Here is a 20,799-nt window from a genome sequence, read left to right as displayed (position 1 = left end):
CTACTGGAAAAACATAAAAGAAGACCTGAACATATAAAGAAAATATGCCATATTCATGGATGGGGATAATCAATGCTGTAAAAATGTTAACTTCTCCCCAAATTATTCCATAAAGTCAATGAAATAAAAATAAAAATTCCACTGGGATTTTTTAAATAATGAAAAGCATAGAAAATCAAAAATAGCCTATAATCCAGGATGGTAGATACTTTTTTATAAATAAAATTCAAACAGGTTGGAAAGATTTAAAATCAAAATCTTACCTACTCCCTACCACCAACGCCCTTATATCTTCTCCATAAAAGTAACTACTGTTACTTATGAAATCTTTCAAGAAAAAAAAAGTTTTACACAACCCAGAATATTTGTGTATATGAACGTTTTTTATCCATGCAAAGTAATGACTGTACTTAATGTCTGTAATTTGCAGTTTTCACATAACATACTAGATCTACCTAGCCCATTTTAACAGCTGCATATTCCATCTCATGGATATGCTATAATTTAACAAATGATTAAACATTTAAGTAACTTCCAGTTTTTTCGGTTTATTGATGTTGTTGCTTGATATTATAAACAACACTTCAGTAACCGCCTATCTCCAGAGTTTTAGAAAGATATATGTACTAGCAGTGAAATCACCAGTAGTGAAAATGCTGAGTTAAGGAGTAAATAAATTTTTAATTTAGATTTAAAAAATTATCAAATTGCTCCCCAAAACAATTTATACTCCTACCAACAAAGCAACAAAGCAGAAGAGCTGCCTTCCAACACCCATACAAATACTTGGTATCATCAATTTTTTAACTTCTGCCAATCTTATAGTTAAAAAATATAATTGTTTCTATTTTCATTTTTTTAACTGTGAGTAAAAGAAAACATCTTTTCATACATGTGTTAGCCCCTAGGATTTTTTTTTTTAAACTTGACTAGTTCATCCAGATGTGGGGGTTCGGTCAGGATGGTGAGAGAAATTGTAAAATTATAGGAAATAAAAACCCTCTTGGAAGGCCTGGGGGTTTGCACAAAGTGTTTGGCTGAAGGCAGCTGAATTCTCTTAAAAGCTGAGCTCCTAGACACAGAGAAGTTTATCTAAATAGCCTGTTTACTCATGTGGTCCTAAGACCAACCTTTAATCAACCACCGGTGCATAACTGCTCTCTACTCAGGAGGTCCGCAATGTCAATTACCCTCTAGTGGTGTCTACTCAAGACCTTTGTCATTTAATCTATACTGAATAAATGTGAGCTTCGCTGGCTGATGGGGCCGCAGCTACAACTCTTTACAGCACCTTCCTTGGTGTCTGTGAGTGGCCCAGACCAAATATCTGGGTCAGTGTATGTCTCTCATCCATCACTGGGTCAGGGTCTGTGGGTCAGAACCCCGCATCCAGAAGCATAAATGCGTAAGTACCACCAATAAATATTTTAAAAGAGAAGGTAAGTGTATCATTTTCAAACTACAGAAAATCAAAGAGATCTTCTGAAAAATCCTAAAAGAAGCCAGAGCAGGGGTAAAACCCTTACCTACAAAGGAGCCAAGGTAAGAATTACATCCAAGTTTTCCTCAGACACTATGCAAGAAAAGAGTGGACAGAAAGAGTTGGGGGGCGCGGAGGGAACAGAAACACCATCCCAGAATTTTGTACCTTGCAAAATTAGCCTTCAAAAATGAAGAAGAAATGAAAACTTTCTCAGATGAATACAAATTGAGGGAATTTGTTGTCAGTAGACCACAGCCTTGCAAGAAATGTTTTTAAGTTCTTTACAGAGAAAGAAAAATAACATAGGCAAGAAACTTGAATCTTCATAATGAAAGAAAGAACATTAAAGAAGGAATAAATGGAGGTAAAAAAAAAATTTTTTTAACTTTTATTTTTTGTATTCTTAATTGATCTAACACATAACAATTGGTTCAAAATAATAATAGCAATAATGTAGTTGATTATGTATGTATATATCTTATGTGTGTGTACATGTATGTTTATGCATGGTTACATATAAGTGAAATGAATGACAGCAATAATACAAGGGACAGGAGGGAGGAATTAGGGTTATTTTGTTATTTAAGGTACTCACACTACCTGTAAGGTGGTATAGTGTTATTTGAAAGTGGACTTGGTATAGTTGTGAATGTATATTGCAAACTCTAGGGTAACCACTACGAAAGGTAAAAGATAATGAAGAAGAATATTATGCTTACACTGTAAACAACAAAAAGCAGAATCCTAGTGCAGGAATAGATAATGAGATTGAAGATACATAAGAAAAATTTTAGAAACAGACCCTGGTACTATAGAAAGTTAGTATTTGGTCAAAAATAGCATCTTAAATTGGGTCGGGGAGGTGGGGGGGAAGGACAGATTTTTAAATAAAAGTTGTATTTGAGCTGGAAATAACATGAAGAAAAAGTAAAATTCCTACCTGATATAATACAATAAAATAAATTTCAGATGAATTTTTTAAACAATATAAAACTATTAGAATAAAATATAGGAAGAGCCAGGTATAGTGGTATGGACCTATAGTTCCAGCTACTTAGGAGGTAGAAGCAGGAGGATCCCTTGAGGCCAAGAGTTCAAGGCTACAGTGAGCTATAATCAACTCTGTGAATAGTCACTGCACTCCAGCCTGGGAAACATAGTGATACCCCACCTCTAAGTAAATAAATACAGAAAATGTCCATTAATCTTAGGGTAGGAACTGCCTCTCTTAACATGCCCCAAAGCCCTAGAAAAATATCGACAGATCTGACTAAATAAAAACGTAAAACTACTAAACAAGATACCATAAATGAAGGTAAAAAGTAAACAAAAAATTGGGAGAAATTATTTTTAAGATGTTTAACAGTCAACAGACATGCATCTATAATATATAATAAAGCACTCTAAAAAATAAATCAAAAATTAATAAGCCAAAAAGAATAAAAATAAGGAACTCAGAAGATAAACAGTAAGAGGCAAATAAAAGATAACTAAGAATCAACAAAATGCAAGTTAAAATATTATTTTTTGCTTATCAGCTTGAAAAACATTTAAAAAATTATATCCATTCTTGCCCAAGCTTTACAGAAATAAGAAATTTCAATACTTTCAGCACAGAAATATGGTAACTCTTTTTTAGAGTTATGGAACATAACCAGTGAATCTAGCTATTAAAAATTTTAACTGCCATATCCTTGATCTGGCATTTCCACTTCTAGGAAATTTATCCTATTGAAACATTTCTACAAATAAGCAAAAGAAATACTAGGATACAAGTAAGTACAATATAAGAGAAAGATTCCTACTCTATCACTTCTTAGCTATGTTAACTACAGTAGATTAACATCCGTAAGTTTTAATTTTTATTCCTCATCTGTAAAAAGATAAAACCTCCATGTCTTGAAATTATTGAGAAGTTGAAATGAGACAACTCTTATATAACTCAGCGAACAGTAAAGTGTCATTTTTCGCCATTGTTTATTATCATTACAAAAATGTTCAGGAATACTGTGCAGTTGTTTAGACAATGAGGCATATCTATAGGCACTGACTTGGAAAAATATCCAAATCTGTTAAGTGAAAAAAAATCAAGATACAAAATTAAGTGTTCTTAGCCTATGTTAAAAAACCAATATATAACAATGCTGTAAAGAGAATAAAAACAAAACATACAAACCCCCCACCACCACTACCACCAAAAACAAACAAACAAACAAACAAACAAAAGCCCATGAGCATATATTTGGAGATTCTGACAGTAATGCAGTGACACAGGGTGGCAGGAGAATTTAAAATCTTTCATTTTCTGGCCAGGCATGGTAGCTCATGCCTGTAATCCCGGTACTTTGGGAGGCCAAGGCAGGTGGATCGCTTGAACCCAGGAGTCCGAGACCAGCCTGGGCAACATGTTGAAACCTCGTCTCTACAAAAAATTTAAAAATTACCTGGGCATGGTGGCATGCACCTATAGTCCTAGCTACTTGGGAGGCTGAGGGAGGAGAATTGCTGGAGCTAAGGAGGTGGAGGCTGCACGCCACTGCACTCCAGCCTGGGCGACAGAGTGAAACCCTGTCTCAAAAGAAAAAAAAAAAGCTTCCACCTTCTATAAAATATTTTCCACAATGTTCAAGTTTCACATAATGAACACAAATAAGAAAAAATATTCAAAAATCACTTAACTTCCTAATACCATTAAAGGCAAGATAAAATACTACTTACATTCTGTTTTATTTTATATTTCAAAGAATAAAAACATTAGTATTTTAATTAACTCTTTAAATAGGACAAAATTATTTCTCAGGTTTGAACTCATTAAATTAATAGTTTCTTCTTAAAAAGCAAAGAGTATCATATTTACGAATTAAATTCTCAAGTATCCTTTCACACCTAGTAAAATGACACACATAATTGTGAAAACAGGCATCCATAATTCTCATATATAGATAGCATTAGCAAGGACATTCAAATAATTTAAACAAAGACCTATTTATTACATTTTATCGAAACTTCCATAATCTCTATTCTATATAATTAGAACTGCTACAATTAATACTTAATGGCAAAATTACTCATCCTAAAAAAATTATAACAATCTAAGACAGCTAAACAAATTCTCTGGAGTAACTTCATGGAATTTCACTTAATCATAAAAGCACTCGTGCTGGGTCAGGCATGGTGGCAGGTGCCTGTAATCCCAGTTACTCAGGAGGCTGAGCCAGGAGAATCGCTTGAACCTGGGAGGCAGAGGTTGCAGTGAGCCGAGATAGCACCACTGCACTCCAGCCTGGGTGACAGACAGAGACTCGGTCTCAAAAAAAAAACACTCATGCTAAAGAAAGATCTTGTGTATTGTCTTCAGAAAAAAATTTCACCATGTTTTTAACTATTCAGTTTTACAGGATCAAGTTTTAAGGATAAACAGATATAATTCTTTAAAAATGTTTAAGTCCTTCAAATAAAAAACTGGTAAAGTTTATAGTCAACTTCTCCTCCCACCTTGCCTTATCTACTAAGCCTATTAAACTAACCAATATAATCATAGGAAATTTTAGGCAATTGTCAAAAGCAAAATTATGTCCCTAAAAGAAGAAAACCTACAAATATTCTATTTATTATTTTATCTGAACCTCTATTAAAAGCAAACTAATTTTAGTAATTTTAAGCTGAAATGCTGCAAGAATGTACACAAGAGTCATGTGATGTCATACTTACTACTTCCAATCTGTTATCCTATGAGTGAAACTTCATAAGGAGGTACTTTGATTCTAAAAATGCAAGTCAAACCTATCATATTAATTCCATTCTACAGTCAACTTTATATTAATATTTGTTATTACTGCTTTTACTTTGGTTCCTATATGCAAAATGCTATGCTAGGCACTTTACAGAGATCATCTCTACACCTCACTGTGAAAGGTTGCAATGATTAGTCCCATTTTATAAATGAGAACTCTGGCTCACAGAGGTTACAAAAAGAGCCTAGAACTTCAATAACTGAGGGAACTGAAATCTAAACTCAAGGCCAAAGCCCATCTTCTTTCCATGATACCAAATCACTTTCCCACCTCTGTTTAAATAAAGGCCTTATGCACTAGTTTAAAAATAAGTAAATAATTTAAAACATTTTCTTTCTACAAATTCTCCAAACACACTCCAGTAGTAATTTATTTCTGAAATAACCATTACTATAATAACCACAAGTTTCTTTTTCTGTTTTTTTAAACATACACAGTGTAAATTTGATATAAAATTATAATATGGGACTATATATATATATATTTTTTTTTTTCTATAAACAACAAAAAAGAAACAAACCTGTGTGGTCTTTCCAGACCCAGTTTCTCCTACAATCAAAACTACTTTATTTTCCTTAATTATTTTAACAATTTCTTCCTGTTTCTCAAACACTGGTAAAGACTGCCTAAAAGAATCAAATTCGGATTCTCCTCTTTTCACTGGAATCTGAGGTATGCCATTGTTGAGTCGCCCACTTGTCTTGCTCATTTCCCGGTTTTCTTTGAAAATGAATAAAAGAACAAAAAATGTATGATCAACACTGAAAAAGAAGTGTTAAAAATAAAAATAAGTAATGTTTTTTGCCAAACCTAGAAAAACATGCCAAAAGAGATAATTTCTAACATAATTCCTTTCAAATGTTTTCTTCTCTACTCAGTCTATATAAAGTTGTCAAGCAATATCTCAATTGTTGTACTCTTACACATACTATTCTCACTGAACATGTTACAAATTTCAATATCAATTAGAAAGCGAACCTCTCAGACATATTTCTGGTACATAATGTTTAAAAATTGATAAATCATTCAACAACCACTAAAAATAAAACAACCTCGATAATCTAAATGATTTTTAGGCTTGTTATAAATTTCTATCAATAATTTCATGGAAAATTAAATTTTTATAGTAGGAAATAATGTACATTATACTTATAAGATCACGTACATTATGAAAACATATTACAAAAAAAAACCCATATATGTTTAATGTTATACATGTAAGATTAAGTGATCAAATAGAATAATTATGTGTTAAATATAAGGGTCCTAATGTTAACAAATTTCCTAATGGAGTATTTTAGCCAACATCCACATTTAACTAAACAGATAGGAATAAAGAAGAGGTATGAAATGTTTTATATTCATGTAGCTCAAAATATGTTTGTGTGCCTGTATTTAAAGTGCAAGTTCTTTGATATCTAGGACCACATATTTTCTATATTCTGCTGATCTATTCCAACAGACAATAATAACTATGTAAATTTTATCACTATAGGCAGTAAACAGTTTCCTTACTAGGGAAGTGATCTTTCCAAACAGTAAAATTACATCTTTATTTTATAACCCAAATACATTATCTATCTACCTTTGAGCAACTTAATGTACTGAAGACTCTGTCCAATCTCTTACCAGAGCTAAAGCCCCAGTTCAAAATCTCACTTATTAGTGTGTCATGGCAGCATAATATATGAAAGTCTAGTCCCTGGAGTCAAATACCTGCTCTGCAGTTTATTGGCTGGTTTGGTGTCCTTGAACAAATTATTTAATTCCTCTAAGCCTCAGTTTCTTCACCTGTGAAATAGGGGAAATTCTTACCTTGCAAGGGTTGCTATGAGGCCCCATATAAATGGTTTAGTATACTGCCTCGTACACAGTTAATGCTCAGTAAATGGTAGCTATTGATATTACTATTAATACTAAAAAAAAAAACTTGGTTCAACTTAATGACATGCTTTAACACTGCACTTTGTTTCAAATGTTTACAACTCTTAATAATTTCTAACAAACTATTCCAATTGAGAAATCTTATTTCATCTTGGTTTTCGAAAATAAATCTAAAATGGAAAAAGAACAGTCATCAAATAATAGGGTAAATGAGGAAGCTCCCCAGAAAATACATACCAGCTTCAACTGCAAACACATTTCCTCTTTCTGTTTTAGGCAGAAGTTCTGTACGCTCTTTATTGGTGACAGGAAATCTTTGAATTAGGCTCCTAACAGCATGTTTTGTATTATGAGTCAAATTACAGGTCATCATTGCATGAGCTGTTTCTGATCCATCTTTCTTCTTCACAGTTAGGTATCTATTTGCTCCCTTTCTGAATATTAATAAAAATCATTTGTTTACTATATAAAGTCAACTTGTTCACATATGATGTATGCCTACTTAGAAAATATGTCTCAAGCAAAACACTGAAAAAAATCAAAATGCTTTGGGAGAAGATGCTGAAAGTCCAAAAAAATTCAGTAAAGAAAGACTTGGGCTAAAGTGGCCATACTATTGTCAGTTAAAATTTCAAGTGCTGCAAATCCAATTTTAAGTCCACTAAAAAGGCTTACTTACCCTTAAGTGTTAAAGTTTGTCTTTAGCAGACTTCATGGTAGATGAAACATCACCAGTTAATATAATACATGATGGGAAGCATACAGAGGGGGAAAATCAGTCTGAACAATAGAACCTAAAAATGATAATGAAAAATTTATCGTCCATAGTTCAGACTAATATGTCCCAGTGAATGTTTCCACAGTATGTTGGTAATGAGACACTCCCATGAAAACCTGTTAAGAGAGCCAAGTTTAGTGGTTGGACCAAAAAAGCATAAATCAGCATTATTGATAAATAATTTCAGATGCATTTTTAATAAAATATTTTTCAAAGCTTCTGGTTCTACTCTTCAATTATAAGGTAATGATGATTTGTAACTGTTCAAGTTATTTACTGTAGGTATATTGTTTCCTCAACTGGTCCAGGACTGAGCATATCTTTTATGACTTCTGTAGCTCTAAGAGTAGTAGCTATAGTGTTATATACCAGGAAGTTCCCAAAAGTGTTTTGAATGATTTCATAATACATGCCTATAATGTAGCAGTGTAATACTGATAAAGAGCTCAGGCTCCAAAGGCACACAGACCTAGCTTGAATCCCACCTCTACCACTTACTAGTTGTGGCACTACAGGTAAACTACTTAATGGCTCTGGGCCCAACACAATAGTAATATATACCTCAAAGGATTATTCATATGATTAAGATAATACATGCAAAGTGCAGTATCTGTTGCAGAGTAGACTCTAAATAAATGAAAACTATTATTATAGTCAGAAACAATACTATTTCTTAACTTTTAAAAGTTACCCAAAATATTTCATAAAATGTTTTGCCATTTGTTAATGTCACTATTATAGAAATAATCAACAGAGCCATAAATACAATGAAAAATTTATAACTTATAAAGCAAATTTTATAATTTACAAAGCAAATTTTATACTTTTTCTAATTTTCATTAGATGTAAATTTTGTCAACAGTATCTTCACCATAAGAGTGATATCAAACTGGGGATTAACCTATACAGTTTTAGCATATAAGTTTTCTAAGTGAGGCTTCCAATTTATCAAGGTTTTTAATTTCTGGAAACTCCTTACTGAATATTTTAATGAATTATAAGCTTTCTATGTTGTTATTTACTCCTTAACAAGTACTTGGTGGTACTTAAAATGATGCTATAAAGATGAAATAAAATTTAACCTGATCTAGAAGTTGTAGTTATTTCCATGATAAATTCAAATTATTGAATTCCAGAAATGTTCCCTGTAATAGGTTCTTTTCCCATGGACCTTTCTGAAACTAAACGACAGTCCTATATAGACTCAATAATTCATCCCCGTTCTGTGATGTTCATTTCATAAAATTTTAACTACAAAAGGCAGGAAGTGAGCTGAAATGAGCACCAGAGCAAATGGTAGGAGGCTAGTATTCAGCTAGTAATAAACTTTCAACCAGTTATATGATCAACAACAAATCATTTTACTTCTCCGACGCTGTGTAATGGTTAATTTTAAAAACTTCCTATTTTTAAGAACTCAAAGATGCTTTAATTTTCTTAAAAATCATCTCAGAAAGGTTTTGCTATATTTCACCTTTAATTTTATTTTATTCATTCATTCAATCATTTATCATATATTAACTAAACACTGACTTTATGCCAGGCACTGTGGTAGAAGCCAGGAATACAAAATGGAGTAAAATATACCCTTTCTCAACAAGCTCACAACTGAAATAATAAGTTAGATTGAAACCTTCCTAACATAGGTTACCTAATATAGCATTTAGGTATTAAAAACTCATAGTAAGTAGTGGGACTACTTAGCCATTACCATTTAAAATTTACTGAATTCAGTTTGAACACATACGGTAGAATGGAAAGATAATATCAACTTGATCGTTTTTACGTTTTAGTAAAGGATTCTACTTGTGCTTTTACTGATTATTCCTACCACAGTCAGCACCACAGTGACACTGATATATCATAAAACGATTAATGAAATTTTTGGTAAAATATTCACCTCATCGTTGTGAGGATGGAAACATTCAATACAGTAGAAATTTGTCATACTATGTAAACTAACAAACTGAGATCTCCTCATTATGCTTTCATTCCAAGATAATTGAAACTATGGTTTGATGATAGACACCGGAATCTTTTATACAAAGCAAAACTGATTAAAAACTAGCTGCACATGTGGAAAAGATGCTAGCTAAGTGAAATTCACAAGAGTTTTTTAAATAAAATGTAAACCCCATATGCAATTTTGAAATATAAAAGTAAATGTAATAAAATTACACGAGAGCATCATAACATCTAACTTTCGAAAAATAAAGGTAACTGATGCATTTTGGCATTTCAATGGCTTCTTCCTTTGAAAGAAAAATGATGCTACAAGTAATCAAATTTGACACAATGTTAATACTAATCAATTAATTTACAAAGGATGTTAGTAAACATTTAAATCAAATATAAACATATGCCTCAATATTCCCTACTTGTAAATCTAAGAACAGTTTAAAAGATCAGCTGAAGAGCCCAAATCTGAAATGACTACTTAAAAAGCTCACAGACACCAGGAGTCTCTTAAAAACAAACAACAACAACACAACAACAACAACAAAAACAGGCGTTCATTTGATGCCTAGTAAGTACTTAATTTCATATTCCCTTAATTTATATTTCCATTAGGCAGACAGATGCAAAGATCTAGCTCCAAACCACTTTCTCCCCAATACTGTAATACAGAATTGGAAATGTAGTAAAGTTTGCATCATACTAATTTGTACTCTTTTATGATTACCTAAAAACTAATAAACCAACCAGTTCACTTCATGTTGTCGCCAAACTGAGCACAGTTGCTTTCAAGGCATGGTCACTATGCCTACAGTAAATTTATTTTTCTGGGGTTTTTTTTCTTTTTTTTTTTTTTTTCTGAGACAGAGTCTTGCTTTTTGCTTTCAAGGCATGGTCACTATGCCTACAGTAAATTTATTTTTCTGGGTTTTTTCTTTTTCCTTTTTTTTTTTTTTTTTTTTGAGACAGAGTCTTGCTTTGCTACCCAGGCTGGAGTGCAGTGGCAAGATCTTGGCTCACTGCAACCTCCACCTCCTGGGTTCAAGCAATTCTGCAGTCTCAGCCTCCCCAGTAGCTGGGACTACAGCCACCCGCCATCATGCCTGGCTAATTTTTGTATTTTTAGTAGAGACGGGGTTTCACCATATTAGTCAGGCTGGTCTCGAACTCCTGACCTCAGGTGATCCACCCACCTCAGCTTCCCAAAGTTCTGGGATTACCGGCATGAGCCACTGCACCCAGCCTATTTTTCTGGTCTTAATGAACTATAAGCTAAATTGAAGATGAGATCTATCCAATATTTCTGTTCTAACTCCTCAGAGCACCTACTACACTGCTATGAACTTGATGTGAACATCAAAAAATAATTAGTTAAGTATTAACTGTGTTCAAATCCTGGCTCTGCCACTTGCTAGCTGTGTGATCTCAGGAAAATTACTTAACATCTCTAGGCTTTAATTGCCTCATCTGTTATACAGGTGCCAGGTGTCAAAATAGACTCTGCCTTAAAAAACTTGTTAAGATCCGTGGTAGACTAGATAAATAAAATGTGGTACATATACACCATGGAATACTATGCAGCCATACAAAAGAATGAGACCATGTCCTTTGCAGGAACACAGATGGAGCTGAAGGCCATTATCCTTAGCAAACTAACCCAAGAACAGGTAAGTAGGAGGTAAATGATGAAAACACATGGACACATAGAGGGGAACAACAGGCACTGGGGTCTATCAGAGGGTAAAGGATGGGAGGAGGCAGAGGATTAAGAAAAATAATGGGTACTAGGATTAATCCTGGGTGATGAAATAATCTGTACAACACACCCCCTTGACACATGCTTACCTATGTAACAAGCCTGCACGTGTACCTCTGAACTTAAAAGTTGAAAAATAAACTATAACCACACTAGTACACAAATGGAGGCATGCGCTGTCACACATCCTGCTGCATTTAATGTATAAGAAGGCATGATTGGTCCTTGTTGCTCACTTCTGTGAACAGAAAGTGCACTAAGACCATGGGAGTCATCCACCTTCAGGTCAAGGTCTATCCTTTCCCTTGTGGTAAATACCAGGCCAGAGATGAATCAGCGCCAAACCAAAGGCCCTCATCCAAATATGAGAATGCTGACTCCTTCTCATTTAGAAAAAAAAAAAAAAAACTAAGAGATTATTTTATTTTCAATAATCCTTTTATTCTTGGGAAAACCCAGTTTAAATGTGACCTAATTTTTTATTTTATTTAGCATATTACATCTATGATCATAAGTAAGATAAACCCATAATTTTCATTTCTAGTATTTTCTTTATGAGTTAGGTAGCAAAGTTATACTAGTTTCATAAAAAATAGGAGGTGTCCCTCTCTTTGATTGTCCAAGAAAAACTGAAGTAAAAATAAAATTATGTTTATTTTGCAGCCATAAAAAAAGAATAAGTTCACGTCCTTTGCAGTGACATCGATGAAGCTGGAAACCATCATCCTCAGCAAACTAACACAGGAACAGAAAACCAAACACTACGTGTTCTCACTCATAAGTGGGAGTTGAAAAATGAGAACACATGGACATGGGGGGGAACATCACACACCGGGGCCTGTCGGGGATTGGGGGAAAGGAAAGGGAGAGCATTAGGACTAATATCTAATGCATGCAGGTCTTAAAACTTAGCTGATGGGTTGATAGGTGCAGCAAACCACCAGGGCACATGTATACCTATGTAGCAAACCTGCACATTCAGCACATGTATCCCAGAACTTAAAGTAAAATAAAATTAAAAAGAAAAGAAATTATGTTTATTGACTCTTTGATATAAATTACCTCTGAATGGCATTTGTGTGAGTAAATTTCTAATCTTGATTAAATTTATATAATGAATTTTTTAAAAAACCATTGTTAGGATTAAATGATAATCCATTTAAAGCACCTAGCACAAGTACACAACAACACTTAATAAATGTTTGCTCCTGCCTCCTCAAGGAATGCAGCCCTGCCAATATCTTGATTTTAAGTCCATGGGACCTGTGTTGTTGGACTTCTGACCTCCAGAACTGTAAGATAATTTTAGCCACTAGAATAAAAGAGTTAACGCCTGTTATTATTGGACACAGCAGGGTTTCTTTTTAGTGGATATCCAAAAATTCACTACCTGACAACCATTTTTCTTATTTCAGCTGGGAGGAGAGAGGAAGAATGCAGTATGCAGCTTTCCAAGACAGGAGGCAAGATGGGCAGTAATCTAAATCTGAAAAGGGGAGTGTCCTTGTAGGTTGGGGCCTTCTGGTCAGGGTGAATAGAGTACTTTGCTACTCTATACGGTAACTATTAGGCAGTGACCTTAGCAGTGACAGAATAAGAAACTTGTACTTGGAAAATCTACTTTCATATACTTCATATTTTCCCATTCTACAGATTTTTAACAAAGTTCATTTTGTAAAATTCATTTTGTCTAACTTGGACTAAAATCAACATGGGATTTTGTTTTCATTATAAACAAGCCAAAGACTTAGAAAAGTAAGTCTTTAGGACTAAAACACAGTGACCTCAGTGTGACTTTAAACACAACCTTTAAAGTTGAGGAAAAAAAGCAAATAATGATGTGAAATTTTTGGTATGTGAAACCTGACTAGAATTTCAAAGAAAACTTTAGGATATATTAAAAATCACAAAATGGGGCTTTTACTCCAAGAATGTTTTTGCTAAAAGATGAGCAATTACAAAAAATAATCAAAACAGGGCCAAGGCACACTAGCTCAGGCCTATAATCCCAATACTTTGGGAGGCCTAGGCAGGAGGATCACTTGAGCCCAGGAGTTTGAGACCAGGCTGGGCAACACAGCAAGACCTCATTTCTAAAAAAAAAAATTTTAAATTGGCCAGGCATGGTGGTGCATGCCTGTGGTCCTATCTACTTGGGAGGATAGCCTGAGCCTAGGCGTTTGAGGCCATATGAGCTATGATTGTGCCACTGTACCCCAGCCTGGGCAACAGAGGAAGACTCTGTCTCTAAAAAATAAAAATAAAAATAATCAAAGCAGGTAAAATTCAATTATTATTTAGAAGATGAAAAACAAAATCCATCACAAATGACATAATTTTGAAAGAAAGAATATCAAAAAGAAAAAACTGACCAGAAAAAAATTGAAAACTATCACACAAAAAGTCTGGAATCTATTTTTTTAGAACTTATATAAAAAGCCCAAATAAGAGAAAGAGTCAATGAGAAACTGGAAATAGAATCCAGGCTTTCTGCCCTTTACACCAGATGGCATCTCAACTATGTACTAAGAAACTATAATATCAGACACATACAGACACACACACACACACACACACACACACACACAGGAAAACTAACTTACTGAGTCAATAAAGTTAATGATAGATTATTTTTTAAAAAATCGGCTGGGCCCAGTGGCTCATGTCTGTAATCTTAGTACTTTGGGAGGCCAAGGAAGGAGGATTGCTTGAGCCCAGTAGTTCAAGACCATCCTAAGCAACATAGTGAGATGCTGTCCTCTACAAAAAATAGAAAAATTAGTTGGGTATGGTGGCACATGCCTGTAGTACCAGCTACTCAAGAGGCTGAGGTGAGAGGATTGGTTGGGCCTGGGAGGTGGAGGCTACAGTGAGAAGTGAGCCATGATCATGCCACTGCACTATAGCCTGGGTGACAGAGCAAGACATAGTCTCAAAAAAAAAAAAAAAAAAAAAAAAAAAAAAAAAATGCCAGGAGCAGTGGCTCACGCCTGTAATCCCAGCACTTTGGGAGGCCAAGGCGGGCGGATCACGAGGTCAGGAAATGGAGACGATCCTGGCTAACACAGTGAAACCCCATCTCTACTGAAAATACAAAAAATTAGCCAGGTGTGGTGGTGGGCGCCTGTAGTCCCAGCTACTTGGGAGGCTGATGCAGGAGAATGGCGTGAACCTAGGAGGCGGAGCTTGCAGTGAGCTGAGATTGTGCCACTGCACTCCAGCCTGGGTGACAGAGCGAGGCTCCGTCTCAAAAAAAAAAAAAAAAAAAAAAAAAAAAAGTCAAAGGGTGAACAGAAAATTTCATGAAATATAAGTCAGGTACAAATTCTCATACAAATGAAAAGAAAGGATTTGAGAAGTAGATTCAAAGTGATTTATTTCTTTTTGTGAAAAGAAGAAAAGGCATTTGAAAATCACAAGGACCACTAAGAAAATACAGTACAAAGTTTACTCAAAGATGAAAAGGAGAGAGAAGGAGCTAGGGTATTTCATAAGGTTTGAAAGCATTAAGGTTATAGGTATTAGGGACTGGATAAATAGGCAGGATTGCCTTGCTTCCCTTAGCATCTCTTTCCTTTTTCTTCTTTCTCTGGCTCTTCAATGTTTCCGCATTCCCCATTTTTGTCTCCATAACTTCCTTCTTGATTTCTCCTTCCCAAGATATTTATTCATTCCAGATCAGCTCCTAGATGACTATGCTACTGAAGAGAAGGACAGGAAGTCTACTCTAATGGACTGCTTTTCTACATTAGCTATTTAGAATGCAAGATCCATGTAACCATAGAAATGATGTAGCCACAGAACTGTACATTTATAACATGTGTTTCCAAGCACAGACCCAAAACCTCTTACCTGAAACTAGTAAATCCAAACAGTGCTAAAAACTGGAAACTTTTTAAGTTTGCAGTAACCTTATTTGACATCAAATGTGATCACGTGATTAAACTGGCATGAGGTTATTAATAGTCTCAGTGTGAATATTCATAGAATTTCCAGCAAAAATATAACTGTGACGGCCATATTTTATTAGGTAGATTACACAACATATTGCAAATATACCCAAATACCTTTCTAAAATCTAAAAATTCTGAATCTCAAATATATTTAGCCCAAGTGTTTCTGCATAAAGTATTGTGGTGCTGAACTATATTTTTATCTTCAGGTGCAGTATTTTTACCTACCTAGTGGACTATAATATGGGCACATTCCAGAATCTAACCACTGTTCCAGCACTGGCCTTAGTGATGTTCAAAATGCACATTTACCTAAACTAAATCCCCTGTCTCAGTAATTTATCACTGTAGTAGGCAGTCATATGCAAGACATTCCTACATCAGCTGCTTTCACTTTGGGACCATCTTAATATTTATTAATATATTTACTTAATAAAGTTTTGTTTTCCCTCTTCCTAACCTAAAAACAGGTAAGCTGAAATTTAATCCTTTTTTTCCCTCTATGTCAGTAGTTCTCAACCTGAGCAATTTTACTCTCCAGAGGACATTTGGCAACCTCTAGAAGCATCTCTGGTTGCCACAACTGGGGTTAGGAGTGTTAGTGGTATGTAGTAGTAATGGCTATGGATGCTGTTAAACACCATACAGTACACAAAACAGAATAAAGAATTATCCAGTCCAAAATGTCAATAGCACCAACAGTGAGAAAGCTTCCTTTATATTGATCCCACCATCCTTATTAACAAAATGAAATAGCGCCACAGAATTTTAGAGTTTTTCAATTTGGATGACTCAAATGACTTTTCCCCAACTATAGCTCTGTGATCCTCCCAACAAAACAAAACAATTTCCTCCTGTACCACTTCTTAAAATCATTTCTAATCATCAGGTCATTGACTTGGTAGGAAAGAAAATAATGAACATACACTCTAAAGCTTACTATTATAGTGCAGTAACAGTAAAAGAAATAAGTTCCATAAATAATTGTACTTATTATCTTTTGTACATCCATTTTTCAAATGAGATTTCATTTCTATCAAAAAATAAAAATATTTTTCTCAAGCAATTAACTTCAACTTTTAAACTATTTTTTTCTTAGATCTTAAAATTTACCTTTGAAAGAGTTCACAGTATGCCACCCAAAAATGTCACTCTGCCATATATTTTGAGCTGAAGGCAATCGAGAAGAGGCAATCGAGAAGAAGCAGACATAAGAAAAACTCTGCCTTCCGCTGCTTTACCAGAAAGGGCAGGACTATTCTTAACAAGAAAAACCACTCTAGACTCTTAATAGAGACAGCACCAGGGGAACCTACATAACCAACCTTGCTAAAAGAACACATATCTTCCATTAGCTTCCCCATATATACCTTCCCACAATTTACTGCACCTACAAGTTCAAAGTCCTTTTCCTTTGTCTTGTCATTTTTTAAATAAATTCAATGTTCTTTATTAAGATGCCACATAAGCCCCATGTTTGAGTTAATATCGAGTTCTCCCCTATGTATGCATGACGCATGTCTTAACAAGCTTATGTTTTTCTCTTGTTAATATGTCTTTTATCAGTCTAATTTGCAGGGTCCCAGCCAAGGAACCTAAGCTGGGTAGAGGAAAAAGCATTTTCCTAGGGAAAAACAAAACAAAACAAAAAAGGGGGGAAGAGGTAGATAGAAGGAAGAGGAAAGAGTTGAATTTGGTACAGACCTGAATCTTTTATCTACATAGGATAAAATTAAGAATGTGAAGTTAAAACAGTAATAACTACTTAAATGTACTCAGAAATATTTCTCCCTTTTTTGGGCAAATAATCTTTAAAAAAAAATAAATAAATAAGAAAAGCTACCAGCTTACCCTTTACTTTTAGAGACCAAACCAAGAGACTGACTGAGTCGATGAATAAAGGCTCTTTCAGTACTGGTCAAAGAAGAAGGAAATTCCATTTCTACACGGAAAAAAAACATAGTAGTACAATTTGTAGATAGGCAATTTTCTCTCAATACACACAGATACAAAATACGAAAAACATACACAATCAAATTTATTATACTTTATTTTAGGTTAACTTACTTTATATTTCATATTCTATTTATGTAAATTAATAAAAATATATTTTATTAATTCAATAACTACTGAATGTCTACCAGAATTCTGATATCAATAAAAAGACATCTACGTATTAAACCTAAATGTGATAAAGGCCTCTGATATTCACCAAAAACGACTCCTCTTACTTGTGCTGGAATTTTGAGTTGGTATAATGACTGAACATATTTAGCTTGGTCCCTACTTGTTTAGTTAACAAAATGTTTCTTTTCTTCAATGATGAGATATGCCCAAATATTATGAATTCTCAAGATGAAACTCCATTGTCTTTGCTTTCAAAACTGTATAGAATTCGTATTTCACTATTTCAGAGGGATTTGTTATATATTGCTGAGGCTTTCTCTTTTTTTAATGTGAATTCAGAATCTCTCTGTCCAGAACATTCCCCATTTTGGACTACAAGATTCCAGAGTAAAAGGTCCCCTAATTAAGCCAGCAGGTCCGAATGAGTCCTCAACATACTGTACAGGTCACCACAGGTCAGTTGCTGGTTCTGCATTATATGACCCAAGACAAGTGGCTATCTAACCTCAAGAGGTGTGGAAGATGCTTCATGTGCCAAACAAGTTTAAGTGGGAAGCGTGATGCTTCAGGGTTCAAACGTATTGCTGGTGCATTGATTTATATGTTTGATTTCTTTCTGCTCTTCTACATCTGTAGCTTAAACGTGCCACAATTAAGGTGACACCCCCTTAAAAAGTTTTTTTAAGGGTTGGGGCTAACCAATATCTGAAACACAGTGGTTTAACCGCCCAAGGCTGCTGAAAGACGCGGGGGAAAAACACTTCCAGCTAGGGAGCAAAGTGCCCATAACCCCATCCATCCGCAGAGCACCTCGCATTCCACCGCAGGGCCAACAGCCGCGTTCCAGACCCGGGTGCCGCCGCTGAGGCCCGCCCCGGACGGTGGCCCGGGTCTTCCCTCCCTCTTTGGAGGCACCCCCATCACTCGGTGGGCCGCGGTTTGGGGGACGCTGGGGTGAGGGGGTGTCCTGACTGCCAGCAGGGTCCCTGTCCGTAACCTCACCTCTCTGGTCCCCGTATCGGAAGCGCTCCAGCGCGATATTGACTGCGATCTTCACCTCCTCATCAATGCGAATGTCCTTCAGCCCCTTGGCCCGGCCGCCGCCCCCAGGGCCACACGGCGAGGGGCCGCCGCCTCCGCCACCGCCAGGAGCCGGCTGCAGCGGGGAGAGGCTGCTCGGCCTGGACATTGCCCCGAAGAGATGGTCTCTCCGCACGGGAGCGGCCAGGCCTGATGGCTAACAGCCAATGACAGAGACCGTGGGACTCCGGGGCCACTACCGGGCCGCTCCGCAGACGGCCTGTGTTGGGCCGAGGTCACCAGAAAGCCCTCAGTCACGACAACAGCAGAAGTGAAACCTGCGCCGTTGATATCATGGCGAGGCGGGGAGCGCGGGCGTAATGACGTCACCAGGGCCGGCGCCCGTGACCTCAGCCGCTGCGCGCCTAAAGGAGGCTTTCTGTGGAGCTGTTGTGCAGTCCTGTCCTCGCGCCGCCCACCAAGGGTCACTCTTCATCTTACTCACTCACTTGCTACCTCGTTTAGTCCCTTCATTAATTCCTGCTGTAAGCATGTATGGGCTCCTACTGTGGACCTGGCACTATGCCACGCCTTCGATATACATTGGAGAACCAGAGAGCCAAGGTTCCTACCTTCATGGAGTTTAATTCTAGTGGGAGGAGGGTTGCCAGATTTAGCAAATAAAAATACAGAATGCCTAATTAATTTTCATTTCAGATAAACGAATAATTTTTAGTGTATATATTTCCCATGCAATATTTGGAAAAATATCATAAAAAATACATATACTAAAAAATGAGCGACTGTTAGGTGTCTTGCATTCTTCCCTTTTCTGAATGCGAGATTTTAATGCAAGTATGCCACCCTTGCTCTATCACGCTACACAGGGTAGCTGAGTAGGGGCGGGTATGTAGTACATATTTACATAGTTCATGAGTTACCTGGCGATGAGGATACACATCTGGATCTAATAAAGAGGACTGTGTATCAACAACAGATCCTGGATGCAGTGACTAGATAGAATTCCAGGTGTCTGGGGAGGGTATATGTGTATTCTGTGTGTGGTAAGAAGGGGGCGGAATATTTGGTGACAAGAAGTATGAACTGTGGCAAAGAATACTAATACTCATCAAAAATGTTTCTCCTTTTCTTCCTAGGCATTATGATATTTCCCAATTCCCCTGCAGTTAGCTGGGGGCCACATGGCTGAGTTCCGGCCATTGGAATGTTGCTGGAACTGATGTATACCACGTCCAGGATTGGTCTGTAACACCTTCCTTGAATCTTCCCTTCTCTGCCTTTCCTGGTCTTCTGGAAGTTCTTAGACAATGGTGGAACCACTAGATAGATAGCAGGTTCCCGATTCCCTGAACAAGTGTGATAGAGTGTCCTTACCAACCCACATTGGAATATGACATGGGTAAGAAATAATTCTTAGTTGTGGTAAACTGCTGAGATTTGGGGAGATGTTTTTTTGTAACATTATGGTAAATTGTTGAATTCGTCAAAGGTATGGCTTTTGATGAATCACACATTCTTGTGTTCACACCCTTGTATTCTTCCTTCCCACATGGACTCTTTCCTTGGCTATGTAACTTGCTTTGGCCGTTGGGACATCAGCAAATATGAGATAAGCAGGGGCTTGAAAGGTGTTTGTGCATTAAGGCTTAAGCTGTTTTGCTGCTGAGAATTCTTCTTCCACAAAGAAGCTTAGGCTAGCCCACTGACAACTATGGCCGAATCATCCACCAGCACGAAGGGCAAGACATGTGAAAAAGGCCATAATGGAAAGTCTAGTCTCAGAAGAGCTGCTGGATGACTACAACTCTGTAAGCAACCCAAAGCAAGATTAGCAAAACCACCTAGCTAAACATAGTCCAAACTGTTGACCCACAGAACACATAAACAAATAAAATGAATATTGCTGTAAGCCACTAAGTTTTAGGTTGGGTGTGTTACACAGCAGTAGATAACTGATACAAAGAGTTAGCTTATTCTAATATATTTGTACAATGATAAGGCTGACCTTGGGCAGAAGTGACTGGGCT

At 36.1% G+C, this 20,799-nt stretch overlaps 1 protein-coding gene across 4 annotated transcripts in view; it reads right to left on the bottom strand.

The window, feature by feature from the left end:
- The window catches only part of YTHDC2 (YTH domain containing 2), an 80,785-nt gene extending 61,658 nt beyond the window's left edge, over positions 1-19,127 (bottom strand). Inside the window, exons 1-4 of one of the 4 annotated variants that reach the window (XM_030817782.1) lie at positions 18,734-19,127; positions 17,456-17,546; positions 7,399-7,595; positions 5,798-5,997 (exon numbers count right to left, since the gene is read on the bottom strand). In XM_030817782.1, coding sequence (XP_030673642.1) covers positions 5,798-5,997; positions 7,399-7,595; positions 17,456-17,546; positions 18,734-18,920 — 675 coding nt within the window. In that variant the 5' untranslated portion in view covers positions 18,921-19,127. The remainder of the gene's footprint in view (positions 1-5,797; positions 5,998-7,398; positions 7,596-17,455; positions 17,547-18,733) is intronic. The other 3 variants (XM_003259840.2, XM_030817788.1, XM_030817796.1) reach the window with 3 other exon arrangements.
- Positions 19,128-20,799: the final 1,672 nt, after the last annotated feature.

Source organism: Nomascus leucogenys, chromosome 2, assembly GCF_006542625.1.
Source record: "Nomascus leucogenys isolate Asia chromosome 2, Asia_NLE_v1, whole genome shotgun sequence".
Lineage (NCBI taxonomy): Eukaryota > Metazoa > Chordata > Mammalia > Primates > Hylobatidae > Nomascus > Nomascus leucogenys.
Note: the sequence above shows the minus strand (reverse complement) of the source record. Positions and strands in the feature narration are given on the sequence as shown.